Below are 19,611 nucleotides of genomic sequence, written 5' to 3'. Positions count from 1 at the left end.
TTTTAATAGTTTAAAATTAAGAAACTAACCAAATTAAAAATTTGGGCAGTGCGGTAGCATGGTGGTTAGCATAAATGCTTCACAGCTCCAGGGTCCCAGGTTCGATTCCCGGCTGGGTCACTGTCTGTGTGGAGTCTGCACGTCCTCCCCGTGTGTGCGTGGGTTTCCTCCGGGTGCTCCGGTTTCCTCCCACAGTCCAAAGATGTGCGGGTTAGGTGGATTGGCTATGCTAAATTGCCCGTAGCGTCCTAAAAAGTAAGGTTAAGGGGGGGTGTTCTTGGGTTACGGGTATAGGGTGGATACGTGGGTTTGAGTAGGGTGATCATTGCTCGGCACAACATCGAGGGCCGAAGGGCCTGTTCTGTGCTGTACTGTTCTATGTTAAACAACAGAGTAATTTAGTGCAACTAAATTAAGCATTCATGTGAGAACAATGCAACAGCTGAATCATAGAATCATAGAATTTACAGTGCAGAAGGAAGCCATTCGGCCCATTGAGTCTGCACTGGCAATTACAAAGAATACCCTACTCAAGCCCGTATCCCCATAACCCAGTAACCCCCATCTAACCTTTCTGGACACTAAGGGCAATTTAGCATGGCCAATCCACCTAACCCGCACATCTTTGGACTGTGGGAAGAAACCCACGCAGACACGGGGACTACGTGCAGACTCCGCACAGACAGTGACCCAAGCCGGGAATCAAACCTGGGACCCTTGAGCTGTGAAGCAACTATGCTAACCACTATGCTACCGTGCTGCCCTAAACTCAGAGATGAAAGTATTAGGAAAACATTTTCTTGGAAAAATGAAATTCCAATTCTAATAATTATTTGTTTCCTTCATAACACCTCTAACCAAAGTAGCATCAGAACAAATCATTATATCTTTAGGTTATCAAATCCCTCCTTACAATAATTAGCAAAGTCACATAACACTAATAACATAATTGCCATGCACTTTGATACTAATTGATTTACATGATTAGCCTTTTCATGGAACTTTAGACTCCGATTATTTGCTTAATTTATGAAGGTAGCTAACAGGAAGATTAATCAGAATTTGGATTTCAAGTGCGATTCCACACAGGAATACTTGTTTGCTTTGGAGCCACAGGTTTAGCACAAGCAGCAGAATAGTTAGATGATTTGTCACAAATTTGTTTGGTTTGAAGGCACGCAAAACAAAATTCCACATGACATCTAGTGCAAATAATATATTTGCACATATCTTTATGCTCTATGAGCACCCCGCATGTAGGACATGCACGAATCTTGGGACACTTCTGAATATTGCTGTAGGGTAAAACCTTTGTGTCACAATTTTTTAAGGTATCTATTTGGATGTTGGTGCACCCTTCATTGTCACATCGATCAGAGCGTGGTGCTCGGCCCTTCCATTGCTTCATACATTGCCAGCAGAATTCATAATTCTTTCCTTTCTCGGCCTTACAGATTGTACATCTCACAGACAGGTTTGTCAGATCTTCTCGTTCAACACAACTTTTACATCCAGGACACTTTTAAACAAAAATATGAAAGAAATTAAGTAAATATTGTCATGGAACAGGGTTTAGAGAACCCCAAAGTGTATCATGGAGTTCACCTGACCCACAACGTTTAATAGATGACTTCCGGTTGCGGCTATGCGGAGCTAAGCTGCACGTTCGGCAGCTCCCGCCAGGAACGGACTTTTGGGCTCTTTTTAGGACCCCCAGCGGTACTTATTCGACGATTCCAGACGTGGGAAGGAGTCAGCAGTAGTTCCCCATCGGTATATGGCCTGGACCAGGAGTGGGGCGAGCAAGATAGCGGTGGCAGCGCCAAAGCAAAAGCGAGGGAAGAAGCACAAGATGGCAGCCGGCGGAGACCTATAGGCATGGAGGCAGTGGGCGCAGGAGCAGCAGGAGACTCTCCAGCGCTGCTTTTGGGAGCTCAAAGCGGAGCTGCTAGAGCCGTTGAAGGCTTCCATCGACAAGCTGCTGGAGACTCAGACAGCCCAGGGGGTGGCAATCCGGGAGATCCAACAGCAGGCCTCTGAAAGAGAGGATGAGGCCTCAGCCCTCGCAGTAAAGGTGGAGATGCACGAGGCGTTCCATAAAAAGTGGCAGGAGCGGTTCGAGGAGATGGAGAACTGGTCAAGGCGGAAAAATTTGCGGATCCTGGGCCTCCCGGAGGGGTTGGAGGGGTCAGACCTGGGGGCCTACGTGGTCGTCCTGCTGAATTCGCTGACGGGAGCTGGGTCCTTCCAGGGGTCCCTGGAGGGGGCCCACAGAATACTGGCAAGGAGGCCCAAACCGAATGAGCCGCCACGGGCGGTGCTGGTGCGGTTCCACCGGTTCGTTGACCGGGTGTGTGTACTCAGGTGGGCCAAGAAGGAGCGGAGTAGCAGGTGGGAGAATGCGGTGTTAAGGTGGATAAGCGGAGGGCCGGGTACAACCGGACGAAGGCGGTGCTACACAGAAAAGGAGTGAAGTTTGGCATGTTGCAGCCGGCGCGTTTGTGGGTCACCTACAAGGACCGACACTTTTACTTCGAGTCCCCGGAGGAGGCGTGGGCCTTTGTGCAGGCCGAAAAGTTGGACTCAAACTGAGGGTTGGTTGCGGGGGTCTGTATGTAACAGTGTTATTTTCTGAGAGGGAGCTTTCTGTTTAATGCTGGTTCTGTGTTCTCAAGGCAGGTGGGGCACTGTTTTTTGCATGGGTTTGGTGGATGGGCTCCAGGCGGGGGGTAGACTTGCAGTGTGGGGAGCTGATGGTGGGAAGGGGGCTGGGGCCCGGCGACGGGCTTGGACCGACAATGGGTGCTGCTTTAGAGGAGGTGGGGTCGGGCAGGTGGAAAGCGCAGGCTTTTTCCCACGCTGAGGGTTGATGGGGGCGAGGTCGGAGCTGAGAAGCGCGGGCTTTTTTCCCGCGTGAGAGATGGAGAGGGAGGAGGAGAGCCTGCTGGTGGGCACTGGGGAGGAGGGGTAGCCCCACGCTGGGAGGTGTCGGAGGAGTGGCGGGAGTTGCCGGGGTCAGCAGGAGTCAGCTGGCTTATGGGAGTACTATGGAGGGAGTAACGCGGCTAGGAGGGGTCCTAGCTTGGGGGGGGGAGGGGGGTACCGGATTGCTGCTGAAATGGCCAGGACGGAGCTGGAGTATGCGGGGGGGGTCAAGATGGGGGTTTGCCGCCGTGGGGAACGGGCCAAGCAGGGGGCGCGGGCCAGTGGCGGGCAGAGGAAGGGTTATGGCTTGTCGGCGGGGGAGAGGGGCAGGGAGCCCCCTGATCCGGCTGATAACTTGGAATGTGAGGGGACTGAATGGGCCGGTCAAACGGGCCCGTGTGTTTACACACCTGAAGGGGCTGAAGGCGGACCTGGCCATGCTTCAGGAGATGCACCTGAAGGTGGCGGACCAGGTTAGACTGAGGAAGGGATGGGTAGGCCAAGTGTTTCATTCAGGGCGGGATGCAAAAAATCGGGGGGGGGGGGGGGCGATCCTGGTGGGAAAGAGGGTGTCGTTTGAGGCGTCAAATGTGGTGGCGGGCAGCACGGGTGGTACGTGATGGTGAGCGGCAAGCTGCAGGGGGAGCGGGTGGTGCTGGTGAACGTATACGCCCTGAACTGGGACGATGCGAGTTTTATGCGGCGCATGTTGGGCCGCATTCCAGATTTGGAGACAGGGGGGCCTGATAATTGGGGGGGGGGGGGACTTCAATACAGTGCTGGATCCCCCATTGGATCGATCCAGGTCCAGGACGGGTAGGAGGCCAGTGGCGGCTAAGGTGTTGAGGGGGTTTATGGACCAGATGGGAGAGGTGGATCCTTGGAGGTTTGCGAGGCCGAGGGCCAGGGAGTTTTCATTCTTCTCCCATGTGCATAACGCCTATTCCCGGATCGATTTTTTTATTATGAGCAGGGGGCTGATTTCGAGGGTGGAGGATGCCGAATATTCGGCGATAGTCATTTCGGATCATGCCCCGCACTGGGTGGACCTCGAGCTGGGGGAGGAGAGAGACCAGCGCCCGCTCTGGTGCTTGGAGGTGGGGCTACTGGCAGATGAGGAGGTGGGCGGGCGGGTTCGAGGATGTATTAAGTGGTACCTGGAGGCCAATGACAATGGGGAGGTCTGAGTGGGGACGGTCTGGGAGGCATTGAAGGTGGTGATTAGAGGGGAGTTGATCCCCATCCGGGCCGATAGGGAGAGGAGAGAGCAGAGAGAGAGGGAGAGGCTGGTGGGGGAGTTGGTGAGGGTGGATAGGTGATAAGCGGAGGCTTCGGAGGAGGGATTGCTGGGGGAGCGGCGTAGTCTTCAGGCCAAGTTCAATTTACTGACCACCAGAAAGGCGGAAGCTCAGTGGAGGAAGGCACAGGGAGCTGTGTATGAATACGGGGAGAAGGCGAGTAGGATGCTGGCGCATCAGCTCCGTAAGCGGGATGCGGCCAGGGAGATTGGTGGAGTTAAGGATAGGGGAGGGAATGTGGTGCGAAGGGAATGTGGTGCGAAGGGGGGTAGACATCAATGGGGTCTTCAGGAACTTTTACGGGGAATTGTATCGGTCTGAATCCCCAGCGGAGGGGGGGAAATTGGGAGCTTCTTGGTCCGGCTGAGGTTTCCGAAGGTGGAGGAGGGGCAGGTGGAGGGACTGGGGGCGCCGATTGAGCTGGAGAAGCTGGTCAAAGGAATAGGGAGCATGCAGTCGGGGAAGGCGCCAGGGCCAGATGGGTTCCCGGTCGAATTCTATAAAATGTATGCAGACCTGCTGGGTCCCATGTTGATTAGGACCTTCAACGAGGCAAGGGAGGGGGGGGCTTTGCCCTCGACTATGTCCCGGGCGCTGAGTTCCTTGATCCTTAAGCGGGACAAGGAGCCCCTGCAGTGTGGATCATACAGGCCGATCTCGCTGTTAAATGTAGATACCAAGGTGTTGGCGAAGATCTTGGCCACAAGGATAGAGGACTGTGTGCCGTGGGTCATCCACGAGGATCAGACGGGGTTCGTGACGGGAAGGCAACTGAACACCAACATACGGAGGCTCTTGAATGTTATAATGATGCCGGCGGTAGCGGGGGAAGCGGAGATAGTGGTGGCGCTAGACGCGGAGAAGGCCTTTGATAGGGTTGAGTGGGGGTACTTGTGGGAGGTGCTGGAAAGGTTTGGGTTTGGGGAGGGGTTTGTCAGATGGATGAGGTTATATGAGGCCCCGATGGCGAGCGTAGCGACGAATAGGAGGAGATCGGAGTACCTTCGGTTATACCAAGGGATGAGACAGGGGTGTCCTTTGTCCCCCTTGCTCTTTGCGTTGGCAATCGAACCCCTGGCCATGGCGTTGGGGGAGTCGAGGAACTGGAGGGGACTGGTGCGGGGTGGGGAGGAGCACCGAGTGTCTCTTTATGCAGAGGACTTATTGTTATATGTGGCGGACCCAGTGGGGGGAATGCCGGAGGTGATGAAGATTCTCAGGGAATTTGGGGACTTCTCAGGGTACAAGCTCAACCTGGGTAAGAGCGAGCTGTTCATCGTGCACCCGGGGGATCAGGAGGAGGGGATTGGTAGGCTCCCACTAAAAAGGGCGGAGAGGAGCTTTAGGTACCTGGGAGTCCAGGTGGCCAGGAGCTGGGGGGGCCCTACACAAACTTAACCTTACAAGGCTGGTGGAGCAAATGGAGGAGGAGTTTAAAAGATGGGACATGTCGCCACTGTCGCTGGCGGGCAGGGTGCAGTCAGTCAAGATGACGGTGCTCCCGAGGTTTTTGTTCCTGTTCCAGTGCCTCCCCATCCCTAATCCAAAGGCCTTTTTTAGGAGGGTCAACAGGAGTATTACGGGATTTGTATGGGCGCACGGTGCCCCGAGGGTGAGAAGGGTGTTTTTGGAGCGGGGCAGGGATAGCGGGTGGCTGGCGCTGCCCAACCTCTGTGGGTACTACTGGGCTGCCAACGCAGCGATGGTGCGTAAGTGGGTAATGGACGGGGAAGGGGCAGCATGGAAGAGGATGGAGATGGCGTCCTGTGTGGACATGAGCCTGGAGGCGCTGGTAACGGCACCGTTGCCACTCCCTCCAATGAGGTATACCACGGGCCCGGTGGTGGCGGCTACCCTCAAAATTTGGGGGCAATGGAGACGGCATAGGGGGGAGGTGGTGGTCCCGATGGGGTCCCCGATAAGGGGGAACACCGGTTTGTTCCAGGGAGAATCGATGGCGGGTTCCTGAGTTGGCACAGGGCAGGTGTTAGGAGGTTGAGGGACCTGTTTGTAGATGGGAAGTTTGCGAGCCTGGGTGAGTTAGAGGGGAAGTTCGGGCTCCCCCCAGGGAACATTTTTAGGTACGTTTGCCAGGCAGCAGGTGGCAGGGCTCCCTCTGTTGCCCCCATGTGGGGTCCAGGACAGGGTGCTCTTGGGGGTGTGGGTTGGAGAGGGGAGGATTTCGGACATATACCAAGTGATGCAGGAGGTAGACGAGGCCTCGGTGGAGGAGCTGAAGGGTAAATGGGAAGAGGAGCTGGATGAGGAGATTGAGGAGGGGACATGGGCGGATGCTCTGGAAAGAGTGAACTCCTCTTCTTGTGTGAGGCTTAGTCTCATACAGTTTAAGGTGCTACATAGGTCTCATATGACTGGGACAAGGATGAGTAGGTTCTTTGGGGGAGAAGACAGGTGTATTAGGTGCTCGGGGAGCCCAGCAAACCATGCCCATATGTTCTGGGCATGCCCAGCGCTGGGGGAATTTTGGAAGGGGGTAGCAAGCACGGTGTCGAGGGTGGTAGGATCCAGGGTCAAGCCAGGGTGGGGACTCGCAATATTTGGGGTTGCAGTGGAGCCGGGAGTGCAGGAGGCGAAAGAGGCCACTGCTCTGGCCTTTGCGTCCCTAGTAGCCCGGCGGAGGATTCTTCTTCAGTGGAAAGATGTGAGGTCCCCAAGCGTGGAGGCCTGGATCAATATGGCGGGGTTCATCAAATTGGAGAGGGTGAAATTTGCCCTGAGGGGATCAGAACAGGGTTTATTCAGGCGGTGGCAGCCTTTCCTAGATTTCCTGGCAGAACGGTAGGGAAAGAGGCCAGCAGCACCCCGGGGGGAGTCATTTCGGTGGGTTGGGTTGAAGGGACGTGTACATGTGTTCTTTGTTTATGACGGGTGTTAACCTTTTTTTTTTTTGCATTTACCCGGGGGGGGGGGGGGTTTGCTCTTTCTTGTTTTTCTTAGTTATTAATATTTTTTGTTAATATTTTCTGTTATTGGTATTTTGTGAAAATCTGAATAAAAATTATTTTTTTAAAAACTTTTAATAGATTGTGGTATGGGCAGCACACGACCCACTCTACAGACGTAGTACAGCAAAAATCGAAAAGTATTTTTTAAAGCAAAACAATGTTTGTTCTATGAACTCAAGTTCACCTCTTTAAAACATGCAGTGACCATCTTAGCAACCATCAATTCAAATACAACCCCCAAAGAATACAACACTAAGTAATCCTTAGTAACTTCCCAAACAACATCCAGAAGACAAAGGAAACACCTTAGGTGTTTAGCACATTAGGTTTACATTCACTACTGAGAACATTTATAATTCTGAATTCACCATATGACCCAGAGATAGTCTTTTCATGGTAGAGAGAACAGCAGTACACCTGCTTTGTTTGACTTTAACTCCAACACTGAAAACGAAACTAAAATACACCCTGCAGCAAACAGCCTAAAACGAAAGTAAAAAGCTGACCGACAGCCCAGCTCCACTCACTCTCTGACATCACTGCAGTAATAAACACCCATTTCTTAAAGGTACTCTCACTACAGATATTTATATACACACCCATTTCTTAAACACCCATTTCTTAAAGGTACTCTCACATGATAATATTGAGACAAAAAGTGCATTGAAAACATGTCAACATTCGAAGTATCAATTCATTGGGGCCGATTTTGAGCTAGCACTCACCTTCCTCAGGATCGGCGTCATGGGGCAAAATCTCGCAAGAATCGGGAAACGCACTTCTTGGCTTTTCCCGATTTTCCATGCCCCTCGTCAGCGACTTCACAAAAATCACACCCATAAGGATGTGAACCTCATTTTAATACATTTACATAGATTTCAATATTATTAGCGCCCTCCCCGCCACGTTTCTCCCCTCTCTAAATGTTCATACCTCGCCAACCTTACATCAGCTTTGACCAGATGTGAGGCAGCCGAGGGGATGCCTCCGGGGGTGCAGAGACACGGATAGTCCCCGGGGGTGTGAGGTAGAGAGACATGCCTGGGCAGTGCCCTGGCAGTGCCAAAATGTGCCAGGGGAAGTGCCAGGGGCTGGCCATGGGAGTCCCATTGGGGTAGGGAGATGGTGGTGGGCATTGATATGTGGTGCGGGAAAAGTGATGTTGGTGGGGGAGGGGGGGTAAAATACGTTGAGGATTGTTCAGGGTGGGCGGGAACAGAGTGCCAAGCATTGCCAGGTTTGGGGGGGGGGGGGGGGGGGGAGCGAGTGGAATACCGGGGATTGTCGCGAAAGCCCCAATACTTCAGTGATGCAGACCATTAGGCGGCAGCACGTTGCTCGGGGCACCCTTTAAATATGGCACCCAGATCCCTGAGAGCTGGCTGCCAGCTCTTTGAGGTAGCCCCATCAAAGTGAAGGCATAAACCATGCCCACTCATTTTATTTGTCTAACAGGCTCAAGGTTTGGCACGAAAACTGGTCTGTGCAATTGGAGAGTTGCACGCTTGTTTTCAGAGTGAGCCTGGGACTTTGCCAAATTCTGCCCATTAAGTTTCACAGCATATGTTAAATATTTTCCTTTTTACACAATTGTTCCATTCAGGAGACTAAAAATAGACAGAATAATGAAATAAATACAAATGAGTATGTTGGTGAAAACAGTTGTTTGATAACAAAAACAACTTAGCATTCATATCCACTTCTGCAAAATTATATTTTTGCATCATTCCCCTTTTCCCCTACATTCCCAATTTCAAATCTGCAAAAGTTAAAGGATTGCTGCAATTTGGAGATTAAATTATTATAACAGTATTAGAAACTATGCATAATTTCAACAGAGACAAACAAAACCAAGAAAATCCTCCATAACTTTAACAGGAATAGGGCTATTAAAATAAATAAAAATCATAAAAGATGTAAGCAGCTTTGAAACTAAGGTTGAGCACTCGAGAAAGATTTCCCACCTGGGATGCAATCAGGAAATCGCTGCGAGTCTACAGTTCCAAGTTATTGATAAAATGCATTTGATTAACTACAAATATAAAATATTCCATGAACCAGTGCAATCAGGCAGTTTAAATAAAAACTGTTTATTTTTATATTTTAAAATATTCCTTGATATGCTTAAGAGTGAGAACTGAGTGAGGTTTATTTAACATCAAATATTCTGAACTTCACCTGTCAACAATCTGATTTTAAATCACTTAAATTGACATTTAAAAATACTGTACTGAACCATTTGTTAGTTTAATTAGTGAGCGCCAGTCAGTTTCTTAGATCTTTTTTTAGGGCAGCACGGTAGAGCAGTGGTTAGCACAGTTGCATCACAGCTCCAGGGTCCCAGGTTCGATTCCCGGCTTGGGTCATTGTCTGTGCGGAGTCTGCATGTTCTCCTCGTGTCTGCGTGGGTTTCCTCCGGGTGCTCCGGTTTCCTCCCACAGTCCAAAGATGTGCAGGTTAGGTGGATTGGCCATGATAAATTGCCCTTAGTGTCCAAACAGGTTCGGTGTGGTTACGGGGATAGGGTGGAGGCATGGGCTTAAGTAGGGTGCTTTTTCCAAGGGCCGGTGCAGACTCGATGGGCCGAATGGCCTCCTTCTGCACTGCAGATTCTATGACATATAAAACCTTATAAAACAGCCAGATTTAGAATTTCAAATGCAAATTTTACCGAAAAAAGAATAACAGTGAAATCAGAGAAATTTCAAAATTGTTTGGACATAGTGCAAGTGCAGAATAAGAACCAATGCAACTTAATGTGGATAAGTGCAGGCAGGAAATAAAAATTTCATTGAATTAACTGAGTTTGAAGCTAAATAAGACCTAGAAGTCTGAATTGTCCTGTTTTGGAGCTCAATATATCCAATCAATAGGATAACACACACACAGATTCTACAGAGTTGATTTAAAGTCTCAATGGATGATATCTGTCCCATCCAATGAAGTTGGCAGCTAGTTGGTTTATATTGAAGATGCTGCCTGCCTTGCTTGGCTGGTCATACAAAGGCAGGGCACACACTTTCAAACTGCTGGAAAGAGAAACAGAAGCCACAGATTCTCTTCTCGCTGTTAGAACACATGGGGATGATTTTCAGCCTGCATTCGCCGTAAGAGAGAACAGTGGCATGGGTGGAAAATCAGGAGAGAATCTGGAAGTGCAATTCTCTCCGGAGAGATCGCTGCCGGGATTCTCCACTCCGGCGTCAACGGTCCCCGATAATCAGGAATGCTCCCCTTCCTAGGGGGCTAGGCCGGAGTGGTCCCTGCAGCTACCCTGCAGTAGAACACGCATGAATAAACTCAAATACAGCTTCTTCCCCACTGTCACCAGACTCCTAAATGACCCTCTTATTGACTGACCTCATTAACACTGCACCCTGTATGCTTCATCCGACGCCAGTGCTTATGTAGTTACATTGTATATCTTGTGTTGCCCTATTACGTATTTTTTGTATTTTCTTGAATTTTGTTTAATTCCCTTTTCTTCCCATGTACTGAATGATCTGTTGAGCTGCTTGCAGAAAAATACTTTTCACTGTACCTCGGTACACGTGACAATAAACAAATCCAATCCAATCCAATCCAGCTCCAGCCGCGTGCTACAGCCGGCGTGATTCCGTGCATGCGCGTGGGTTCCCGTCTCCACGCCAGCCCCCAGGAAATATAGCAGAGCCCTACAGGGGCACGGCGCGGAGGAATGTAGGTCCCCACAGAACCAGCCCGCCCGCCAATCAGTAGGCCCCGATCGCGGCCCAGGCCACCATGGAGGCCCCCCGGGGTCGGATTCCCACGGCCCCCCACCTACAGGATGGCCCCCGCAGACATACATTCCAGGTCCCGCCGTGTGGGACCAGAGTAGACTACTCAAACCTCACCAATGTGAAACCTCAGCAAGGTTTACAACAGCACTTCAAAAATTAGATTCATTCGAAAAAAAAGGGGGTCCCTCCAGGGGCACAAAGGCTAAGTATAGCCCCTAGGCGGTTGGGGGGGGGGGGGGGGAGTGAGACATGCCCGGGCACAGGTTGGCACTGCCAGGTTGACAGAACCTTGCAGTGCCAACCTATGGCAAGGTGCAGTGTCATGGGCTCAGACCCTCATAAGAGCCCCATTGGAGGGGGGGGGGGGGGGGGGGGGCTGGAGGGTTCTAGTTATGTGTGGTGGAAAGAGGGGAAGCGTGGGCTGTCAGGGGGAAACTATCAGTCAAGGGGAAAGGGAGCGGGCACTGAAGGTGGGGGAACGCCAGCAATACATCGGTAGTGAGGGATTGACCCCGATGATTGTCCAGGGTGGGGAGGGTGTTCCACTTTAGCTCTGATCAGGGCATCCTTTAAAGATGGCACAATTTAAAAGTTCCCTGATTTAAAATATGTAAGTCTTCTGTTTTATCATTTTAATGGGAGGAAGGATGCTGGACATCGGATTCTAATATCAGATACATGCATCTCTCTCCCTCTCTCCTTTTCACACAAGCACTGATGTCTCACATTCACAAATATGCAAACACCCTCACACATGCCCAAACACCCTCATATATATACACAAACACCCACACACATCCTCACACACACCCATGCAAACACACACTCTCACACATGTGCAAACATCCTCACACACAAGCAACCTGCCACACAAGCATCCTCACACACACACATTCTTATACACAAGCATCCTCTTACACATGCAAACACATAAACACCCTCACACATGCACAATCACACACACACTCCCACACACCCACATCTGCACACTCACATGCTTATGCACACACAAACACACTCACATCTTCACAAACACATACGCGCGCACCTGTTTCCGAGGCCCGAACCTTCCCTTCTTTCCCAAGGCCGAAACGCCATCTCACTCCTTTTCCTAATCCCAAGTCTCCCTGCTTCCTTCTCGAGGCCAGAACCCCACCTGCTTCTTTCCAAAGGCCGTGCCACTGCCTGAAGGCCATGCACTGCCTCTTTTCAGCCCATTTAGTCTCCTTACCTCGGCCTTGCAGTTGATCGTGGGCTATTCTGTCCAGCAACAGTGAGGTGGAATACATTAAATGGGCCAATCACAGAAAGGCCTCTCTGTGCAAGGTAGCCTATCATCATCTATTGCTCCAAGAGATCTTGCACTGATTGGCCCATTTGATTTCTATAATTCTTTTAAATTTTGCACATTCGAACTGGTGTTTACTACTCCTGGAGAGAGAGCATAAGGTGTCCATGGGTACCATTGAGGCCTTTTGTGCCCGATGGGCCCCACAGGGATTGGGGTGCTTTACTGACCTTCTTCATGACACTTTAATTTGACGTTGTAAGTTTCATTTGTGATTTGTTTTTGTTTAAGGCAGTATCCCTTTAAGGGGCTGCCCCTTTTAATTTACCCTTTAGTTTATTTAATTTAGTTTATTTGGTTTCATCAAAATAGTTGGAGATCCTTCACGGACCCCAGTTTGGGAACGCCCGACTGATCCTATAGTTCAACCCACTCAGTAGTCATTTCTGATTTAAAACATGGTTTTTTAACAAAAGCCATTTGACTTGTTGAATGCAAAGCAAAAGAAGCAAACTGATTCCCAGTGTGAAAGATCTGAGTTGCAAGGAAACTCTGAATTAGTTGAATAAGTGTCAGTCTCCTTGATTCAATGAGCAATGTACTTACTGTGCTGTACCTGAAAAACAGCTGATTGGCTCCCCCAGCTGAACGGCGTATTTAAGAGTAAGATTGAAACTAAACAAATCCACTCCACCCCAATGAGCAGATTTATCAACATTGTGAGCACAGATACAAAGTGACCCCATGCACCCCTCCCCACCACACACACACTTTTGCCAAGTAAAGTAGAACACAGAACACTACTGACCATAAATTGGAGTAGGAAGCCACTGAGCACATTAAGAATCAAATTAGTAGCTAAAACTTTAAGGTAACAGAGAAGGATCTAGCATCTGTAGATGGCAATGGCAAATTAACATTAATACTAATTAACTTTAGGGATACTCCAGGGTACATTTCATGGTCCTCAATCAACTGATTCTAATCCTCTTATGAGAAATATCTGTGTGACTCTTAACTTTGTCCATTTTATTGCATTATAAAAATATTTTGCATACTAACTGACACAGTGAGTAGGAGGATAAGACATGGGGAACATTAACCCCAAAAGACACTTTTAAAAAATTCATTCCTATGATGTGGGCATCTGGGCTATTTCAGAGGGCACGTTACTGTGGGTCTGTAATTACATATAGACCAGACAGACCATTACATATTACTGTACTGTACTGTAATTACATATAGACCATGGATGGCAGATTTCTTTTTCCAAAGGACATAAGTGAACCTGATGGATTTTTGCAAAACTCCAGCAGCTACATCGTCACCGCTATTTGTAACAGCACTTTTGTTTAAAGTTTAATTTATTCATTTATCTGGCTGAAATTAAATTCCCCAGCTGCTACAGTGGGATCTGAACTCAAGATTCTGGATTGTTGGATTCTTTAAGGTAGAGGTAGATAGATTCTTGATAAGCAAGGAGGTAAAAGGTTATCCGGGGTAGGCGGGAATGCCGAGTTGAGGATGCAATCAGATCATCTATGATCTTACTGAATGGTGGAACGGGCTTGAGAAGCCAAATGGCCTACACCTGCTCCTAATTCATATGCTCTATGTATGTTTGTATATTCATATGTAATTACTGATCTGTGACCCTCATGATAAAGGTGCATTGCATAGCATGAGACATCTGCTATGTAAAACATAGGATGGAATTTTCTCATCTGGAGATGAAGTACAGTGGAGGTGAGAAATTGGTGCGATTCCTGTTGGGTGGGAGGGCAGCTGAACAAGCACGACCTTTGGCTTCCAGCTTATTAATTATGCATGTACAAGAACACAACAAATTTTGAGTCAGGGTGAGCAGTAAATTCCCTTCCCCACCATTACCTCATGGGATTAAAGGTGCTGGCACCATTTTTAAAGAGCACCTGTACACACACACATTCATACATTGCAGGCCAGGAGTTCCACATTACTCCTCCGGTGTCCTTGTAGCCACAACTTGTACTAGAGAAGCTGGCAACTGTGAGCAGTTACAACCACGGACATACGAAGGCACATCTGCCATTGTCTTTTGCTCATTTCTGGGCAAGAGGACAGCTATGATACACCATGGTCAAGGCCAATGCTCACCATTGTAGTGCTTCATGTGCGCCAGCCTGTTAACCTTGCCTCTTGCTACCCAGGCCCTTGCTTCTCATTGCCCTGTGCTTTCCATATCCTCATCTGGATGAGAACCATTACCAAGACAGGGTGACCTGCAGCCTAGATCATCGTCATCTCAGTGTATGAGTGAGCAAATTGAAATGATAAATTTAGTGAATGAGAGTGTGCTTTGCAGGTTTCTCAATGCCAGCAGACAAGTGCTGAGACCTTCACCTGGCCTCCATATAGACACAGAATCCCTACCTCACCCCTTTCAGTTAAAGGACATCCTGCAGAACAAGAGATGGATGTTCTTCCCATTCATTTATGTATGCATATGAAGACATTGCCCTTTGACCAGGGTGATGAAAGCTATGTGCAAGAAGCTTCACATGGACACTTTTCTGCTTGTCTCCATAACCCTCGGAACTCTATTGAGAGACCATTGCCTTGGCAGAGCAGAAGACATGAACTCTTGACATCCAGGACCATTCACCCTAGAGGATGAAAGTTTGGCGTCACGAGTTGGTTGGCAACCACCGGTCATGCCCTTGGAGGGATCTACCTTGCTCCCCACTTCATCACTGATCTCTGACTGCAGCCGATGGCAAATGGCATAGAATGACTGTCTGCTCTCGACCTTGCTGGGATCTTGATATTCTGAGACCCATGTTTTGGTCACAAATTTCCTTGCATGTGGCAATCACCATAGAATGGAGATCACAACTAAACATTGTTCTTATACAGCTTCCTCATAATTACTAGGTATCCCTCTAGTTAGCCAATTGTATTGACTTTGAACTCCACCTACCTGAAAAGTTCAAGTTCAAGGTATTGCAGTTTTACATTCAATGTGTTGCATTGGTGTGACTGGAAATATGGAGCATATTACTTTCCAGACATGCTCCACAATCTTTTACGATCCCCATCACCCACTAATTTCCAGCCCATTACCATTGACACAGCCAATGTCACTTTTAATCTCCTTTCTGTCAACCTATTACACAGGACCATGTTCCCATCCCCCTCCAAATGCCTTAATTCTCCTCAGAGCCCACAACCATGCCCACTCTGACCCTGTCCCCTCCTGTTATCCTTGCCACCTTACTTCTGCCCCTCTGCAAACCTAGTCCCCAAATTCCAAATTCTGTGCCCCCAAATCCCGCCACTAATGGGAGTGGAAAATTCCATCCACAAGATTTACTTTCCTACATCTCCTTTACTGAAAACCATAATAATTTGCAAGACTTCAATTAGGTCACCTCTCAGACTTCTATTTTCAAACAGAAAAGATCCACAGTCTATTCAATCTTCCTCACCATAAATGAGGAATCTCATCTAATGAAAGATAGCCTTTTTCAATTTTTCCTCAATAAAAGTATTCTTATAAGCAATGCCTGAATCAACCATGCTGATTGCCTTACTCTTCTACAACCTCACACCATCCTGACTTGTCGTAGCTTTCTCCGTTCCTGTATTGTCCCCTATTTTTATTATTAACTATAAAGTAAATTGCTGGCATTGAATTACCCATTTGTATTCACAGTATTTTGCAGCAGCGAGTGTGGCAACCTTCTCTTCAAAATACCGCTGTTCCTCATCAGTCAGCAGTGCATGTCTGCGAACCTCGACGTAAGACCATTCCTTGTTACATTTCTCCACAGGGTTGTCCGGTGGAGCAGGACAGTGGAATGTGAAATGACCCTAGAACAGAATTTGAAAATTATATTTTAAAAATATCACTTTTAATAATCACTAAAAAAATGGATTAATTTTGTCCAAGGCACTGACCTGGTCCATTCGGCTTCGACACCATCCAGTGAGTGAATTGGGATCTACAGCATGTCCGCAGGACATTTCTATTCTTAGAACATCTGGGTCGTCATCTCCTGAAATAGACATCTTTCATTAGAAATTTGAGCAAGAGAATCTATGGTTTTAAATGTACAGGTCAGATTTTCCAGTCAGTTGTGAAAACAGGTAATTTGCTGCTGATCTTAAAGTAAGGGATCCACAAAGATCTAGCAATCTCTTGTGATGTGATTTCCCCCATTACCCCACAGCTGTTTAAATCTAGTGCCAGGCTAAGGGTCTGTCTTGGTGTGCAGCCACAGTGATGTCAGCAGACAGGTGAGCAGCCTATCAAACTTGGCAAATTAGGAATTTAAAAGTATCTACTAACTTTCACTTTTATTTCATGTTTAAATCATAACGTTTGAATTCAGGTAGAAGCTAAAATAAAGTTAAAAATTGCCTCAGGAGAAGCATATGATCACAGGCCTTTAGATTGTCTGATGAATTATGCCGACGTATAGACTCCAGAAGTTAATACAGGTTCATTGGAATAATGAGAGCGAATGCAGTCAGTTTCACAGCCATTTACCACTGCAAAGTATGGCTCAAAGAAAACGCTTCCCAAATATTTAAAAACAAACTTTTTATTTGAATTGTTCAAAGAAACTTGATCTAAATTGGGGAATAAACAGTTAGAAATGTTGGTGATGAAAGGAGCATTATTTCCAATGGCAACATGACTGATAATTCCTTTTTTCCCATTGCTTCCAAACACCTGGGGCGGAGGTTTCCGTTTCTGAGTCTTTGGGAGGAATTCTCCGCTTGCCGACGCCGAAATCGCATTCAGTGATCAGGCGGAAAATGCCATCATTTTGCCGTCGGAACCGATTCTCCACCCAATTGCCTTTCCTGATTTTGGCGTCGGCTAACTGCCCATGATGCAATGATTAACTGGAGTTTATACAGGTATGTCTGTAAATGTTAAGACCATGATGAAACATGAAAACACTAAGGGCCGGATTCTCCGCCGTCGTGATTCTCTGTTTTGCCGTCGCCCAGGGGTTTCCCAACGGTATGGGGCTGCCCGACAATGGGAAACCCCATTGACCGGCCGGCTCAATGGAGAATCCAGCAGCCGGGTCGAGGCTGAAAAGTTGCACGGCAGGGCGGAGAATCCAGCCCTCTGTAACTCTATAGCTTTCCAAAAGCAAAGGAGTATTTTAACTGAAAGCAATCCCCCTTTAAAAATATTAGTATCTCCTAATAGGGGGAATATTGGAGCTGCTTTGGGTGTTTGGGCTTTCTCAGGGTACAAATCAAACTAGACAAGAGTGAGTATTTTGTGGTGTCTTGGCCGGGGGTGGAGGCACGGGTGGGGGGGCTGACATTCCGTAGGGCAGGGACTCACTTTAGGTATCTGGGGGTGCAGGTTGCCCGGGAGTGCGGGAGGCTTTGCAGGTACAACATCTCTAGTTTGGTGGGGAGAGTGAAAGCTGATCTGGCAAGGTGGGATGGTCTCCCTCTGTCACTGGCGAGTCGGGTACAGGCGGTTAAAATGAACGTGTTGCCGCGATTTCTGTTTATTTTCAATGCCTGCCAATTTTCCTGCCAAAGGCTTTTTTCAGAGAGATTGAAGGAATGATTACCTTGTTCATATGGGGAGGGAAGGTGGCCAGAGTTAGAAAGGTGCTGCTACAGAGGGGAAGGCAGGCAGGGGGTTTGGGTCTTCCGAACCTGATGTATTACTACTGGGCGGCGAATGTGGAGAAGGTGCGGAGCTGGGTCAGAGGGGTTGATTCCCAGTAGGTCAGAATGGAGGAGAGTTTGTGCAGGGGGTCGGGATTGAAGGCGTAAGCAACAGCGCTGCTCCTGATGGCCCCGGGGAAATGCTCAGGGAGTCCGGTAATAATAGCTTCATTGAGAATTTGGAGCCAGTTTCACCAACACTTCGGGTTGGGGGCAGGGTCAAGGGAAATGTCGATTCAGGGGAACCACAGATTTGAGCCAGGAAATGGGATGGAAATTTTAGGAAATGGGAGGAGAAGGGGGATTAAGACACTAAAAGATTTATTTCTTGGGGGTCGTTTTGCAGGATTAAAGGAGCTGGAAGCAAAGTATGGGCTGGAGCAGGGGGAAATGTTTAGATACATGCAGGTTCGAGATTTTACCAGAAAGAAGATACAGAGCTTCCCGGTGGAGCCGGCCTCCACATTGCTGGAGGAGGTGCTGATGACAGAGGGACTGGAGAAGAGTGTAGTGTCGGCGGTACACGGAGCTATTTTGGAAGAGGAGAAGGCACCACTGGAAGGGAGCAAAGCAAAGTGGGAGGAAGAGTTGGGAGAGGGTATAGAGGAGGGGTTCTGGTGTGAGGTGCTCCGGAGAGTGAACGCCTCCTTGTGCGTGAGGTTGGGCTGATACAGCTGAAGGTGGTATATAGAGCCCACCTCACAAGGGCGAGGATGAACCAATTCTTTGAAGCGGTAGAAGATGAGTGTGAACGTTGCGGGGCGGGGGCGCTAATCACGTTCATATGTTTTGGTCCTGTCCAAAGCTGGAGGATTACGGGAAGGAGGTTTTTAGGAAAATCTCTAAAAGTGGTGCACATGAAACTGGGCGTCGGATCAGCTGGGGTTGAAACGGTGTGGAGGCAAATATTGTAGCCTTCGTCTCGTTGATCGCCTGAAGGTGGATCCTGATGGGATGGAGAGCAACCTCTCTAACCTGTGCCCTGGCGTGGTGGGGGAACCTGTTGGAATTCTTGACTCTTGAGAAGGTTAAGTTTGAACTGAGGGGAAGGATAGAGGGGGTCTACAATTCATGGGCATTATTCATTATGCACTTTCAAGAACTGGATAGTTGGGGGGTGGTTGGGAGGGTTGGGGGTAGGGGAACTGTGTGTTTTAATGGTGACTATGGGTGATTCCTGATTCCTTTTTGTCATTTGTTTATGTGAACATGTGGGGTAATGTTTGGTGGGAGGATGGGATCGTTGTTATTGATTTGGGGATTGACATTATATTCGTTACTGATTATTGTTTATTGATGGTGGGTGCAAATTTGGGAGAAAATGTGAAAAAGGAGAACAAAAATATATAAAAAGAAAATATTAGTATTAGCTAAAGTCAATGATAATCTTATTTTTCAATTGCAAACACCTCACTTTGACATTGAAAAGGAAACTAATACATCCAAATGGCAGATGAATGCATATTTGAATGGTCCATCTGCTGCTTGATCGGAGAAACTGAGCACTCCAATTCAACTTTAAATTGGATGTTACAATTCTCATCCTTATTTTCTAATCTCTCCATGGTCTCCACCCACCCACTCTATCATCTCCTCCAGCCCTACAACCTTTCCAGGTATCTACTCTAATTCTTGACTCTTGAGCATCCCGAATTTTAATTTAAAGTAAAAAAACTGCGGATGCT

At 48.3% G+C, this 19,611-nt stretch overlaps 1 protein-coding gene across 2 annotated transcripts in view; it reads right to left on the bottom strand.

Moving 5' to 3' along the window:
- Positions 1-314: 314 nt before the first annotated feature.
- Positions 315-19,611, bottom strand: part of si:ch211-212k18.15 (uncharacterized protein DDB_G0292642) — a 31,780-nt gene continuing 12,483 nt past the window's right edge. For both annotated transcript variants that reach the window (XM_038816952.1, XM_038816950.1), the window contains 3 exons: positions 16,178-16,275; positions 15,917-16,090; positions 315-1,519 (listed from right to left, as the gene is read on the bottom strand). In XM_038816952.1, the coding sequence (XP_038672880.1) occupies positions 1,070-1,519; positions 15,917-16,090; positions 16,178-16,275 (722 nt within the window). In that variant the 3' untranslated portion in view covers positions 315-1,069. The remainder of the gene's footprint in view (positions 1,520-15,916; positions 16,091-16,177; positions 16,276-19,611) is intronic.

Source organism: Scyliorhinus canicula, chromosome 13 (genome assembly GCF_902713615.1).
Source record: "Scyliorhinus canicula chromosome 13, sScyCan1.1, whole genome shotgun sequence".
Taxonomy (NCBI): domain Eukaryota; kingdom Metazoa; phylum Chordata; class Chondrichthyes; order Carcharhiniformes; family Scyliorhinidae; genus Scyliorhinus; species Scyliorhinus canicula.
The sequence above is the reverse complement of the archived record's forward strand: the minus strand, read 5'-3'. Positions and strand labels throughout refer to the sequence as shown.